The sequence below is a fragment of the Papaver somniferum genome, chromosome 1 (genome assembly GCF_003573695.1).
Source record: "Papaver somniferum cultivar HN1 chromosome 1, ASM357369v1, whole genome shotgun sequence".
NCBI classification, from domain to species: Eukaryota; Viridiplantae; Streptophyta; class Magnoliopsida; order Ranunculales; family Papaveraceae; genus Papaver; species Papaver somniferum.
In genome coordinates this window covers 194102294-194105145 of record NC_039358.1, presented here as the reverse complement: position 1 = coordinate 194105145, position 2852 = coordinate 194102294, and the positions used below count along the sequence as shown (strand labels likewise).

Here is a 2852-nt window from a genome sequence, read left to right as displayed (position 1 = left end):
AACTATAGTCAAGTCCGAAATTAGCTTGTAGTATGCTAGTGTCTGTAGCGGCTTAATATAGTGTGTATACAATCTGGACTAGGTCCCGGGGTTTTTCTGCATTTGCGGTTTCCTCGTTAACAAAACTTCTGGTATCTGTGTTATTTCTTTTCCGCATTATATTTTTTATATAATTGAAATAATACAGGTTGTTTGTTAAAGATCATCAATTGGAAATCCAACCTTTGGTTGTTGATTGATATTGATTCATCCTTGGACATTGGTTTTTGGTACCGTCCAATTTATCTCTCTTTGATAAAGACTTGCAGATTTCTATTTGATTGAGTAAAGATCAAATCGAGAGATTGAGATATAAACTCTTTGATATATCTTTTTATTGATTGAGTCTAACTGTCTAGTTGATTCTCATAAAAAGTATATTGGAGTTTGTCCATACAGATTGCTAAGTGAAATATTGGGTGGTGTTATTAGACCCCCGCTTTTTCAAAAACAGTAAGATTGTTAATCCCTGCAACTGAAATATCCCTGTTAGGATTCCTATTCCGAAATATTTTAGTACACTATCCTTCCAAATAGTCCAGGCAGTAACCATAAGAGTTTTGTTTATATCATCCCTAGTAATACCAGAGCCAAACACTAGGTGTGCACCAATTGAGAACCAAGAGATAACCCAGTTCCTAAAAGAGCCATGTTGAGCTAAAAGAGTACTCACATTTATATTAACTGCTAACCAAACAGATCTTGCATAAGGACAATCTAGAAAAAGATGATCACAAGATTCAACTACATGGTTACATAAACTACAGTGTCTCAATGCCATTCTTATATCTAGAAAGCTTGTCTCTAGTTGGAATAATGTCCCTTATACATTTCCAAGCAAACAATTTTACTTTATGAGGAAGTTGAACTTTCCAGAGAGATTTTCGAACCTGAGCTGGGACAGTATTGGAACCTGCGGTAAGATTAGTTCCCCTAGATAAAACATTGTAGACACTTTTAACAGTAAATTGACCCTTTCTGTCTGGTAACCAAATAAGTTTGTCCTTACCAGTAGCAGGCACAGACATATCAATAATTTTTTCAGCACAATCCTTTTCAAACAGATAATAGATTAAATGAACATTCCAGGATCTAGTGTTCTCAATAAAAAGATCAGATACATAGGAGTAAGAAACAGTGTTCACTAAACCTTCAGCTGGAATAGGAGGATGATCTAGTCCAATAACCCAGCAATCAAGCCAAATTTTGGTTTTGGTTCCACACCCAATAGCCCAAAAACTGTTCTCTTTATGATATCAATACATTTATAAATGCCCCTCCAAATCCAAGAGAAATTTTCATTGAGATTAGCCAAATGAAGTATGCTGCAATCTTCAAAATATTTAGCACTTAAAATTTGCACCCACAATTCCTCATCATCTGTGACAATTTTCCGAACTAATTTGCAAATGAGAGCAGTATTAAAAGATTCAAGGTCTCTAAATCCTAAACCTCCTAAATCTTTTGCTTGATTAATACTATCCCAGGCTACAAATTTGATGCCTTTACCTTTCTTATGATCCCTCCAAAAATTTAGCTGGAGAGAATCAAGTTTACTAAGCAAAGTTGTAGGAATTTTAAAGCAAGCCATTTGATAGGTTGGCAAAGAATTTAAAACAGATTTAATCAAAATAGACCTACCAGATTGATTTAGAGTGATACTCACATAATTTTTAAGTCTAGCTTCAAAAGATTGCATAATGGGATCAAAGGATTTCAACTTAGAGTGTCCTAGCAATAATGGAGCACCTAAATATTTCTCAGAATCAGTAACAATAGACATTTGAAGAGCTCCAGCAAGAAAGTCACAGTAATCAGGGCTTAGATTATGGCTGAAATAAACACAAGACTTATCAAAGTTTAGCATTTGACCAGATAAAGCACCAAAATTCTGCAAAATCTTCAAAATTTAATTAACATGATGCATATCAGCTTGACCAAAAATGAGAATGTCATCTGCAAAAAGAAAATGAGAGATAGGTGGAGCTTTCCTAGAAACTTTAACACCAGTTATGGTTTTATTAGTATCAGATATTAATAAGGACCTATAAAGGTATTCCATGGCCAAAATAAAGAGATAAGGAGATAAAGGATCTCCTTGTCTTATACCCCTAGTAGGCTCAAATTGATTGCAAGGAGAACCATTCAATAAAACACTAATACTGGTAGTACTAACATATTGCATGATAAGATTAAAAAAATCAGTATTGAAACCAAAATTCAGTAAAACACCATTTAGAAATTCCATTCAAGTCTGTCAAAAGCTTTTGACAGATCAAGTTTAAGGGCCATAGTTCCAGAGTAACCTTCTTTATGTTTCATGGAATGAATCATTTCATGAGCAATAATGATATTCTCATGAATTGTTCTTCCTGGGACAAAAGCAGCTTGGTAAGGAGAAATCAATTTTTTCAAGTAAGGTTTGATTCTATTAGCTAAGATTTTAGATATAATCTTATAAGAAACATTGCACAAACCTATAGGTCTAAATTCAGAAGGCAATTTAGGATTTTTACACTTAGGAATAAGTGAAATATAAGTCTTATTAAGACTCCTAGGCATGTGACCACATTGAAAAAACCTCTTAACAACTTCAATAATATCCTTACCAACAAGCTGCCACTGAGATTGGTAAAAACCTGCTTGAAACCCATCTGGTCCAGGGGAGCTCCATGCAGGCATGCTCTTAACAACATTCTCAATTTCAGAGTCAGTAGGAATCATGTTCAGAATATCATTATCAGACTCAGTAATGATATTGGGAATCACATCAAAAACATTATTAGTGAAAACAGGATTGGAGGTACTAGCAA

General features: G+C 34.2%; 1 protein-coding gene across 1 annotated transcript; it reads right to left on the bottom strand.

The window, feature by feature from the left end:
- Nucleotides 1–800: 800 nt before the first annotated feature.
- On the bottom strand, nucleotides 801–1906 carry LOC113356439. Its single transcript, XM_026599579.1, has 2 exons — nucleotides 1303–1906; nucleotides 801–1213 (listed from the first exon to the last, which is right to left on the bottom strand). Exons 1-2 carry the CDS (start codon nucleotides 1904–1906, stop codon nucleotides 801–803), a joined length of 1017 nt encoding a protein of 338 aa, XP_026455364.1.
- Between the last annotated feature and the right edge of the window lie 946 nt (nucleotides 1907–2852).

Excerpts from the sequence above, each read along its gene's own strand:
- LOC113356439 (XM_026599579.1), bottom strand. The coding sequence starts at position 1,906 with ATGCTAAACTTTGATAAGTCTTGTGTTTATTTCAGCCATAATCTAAGC. Across the intron at positions 1,214-1,302 it reads TTGGAGGGGCATTTATAAAT|ATCATCCTCCTATTCCAGCT; the intron begins GTATTGATATCA and ends TTATTGGACTAG.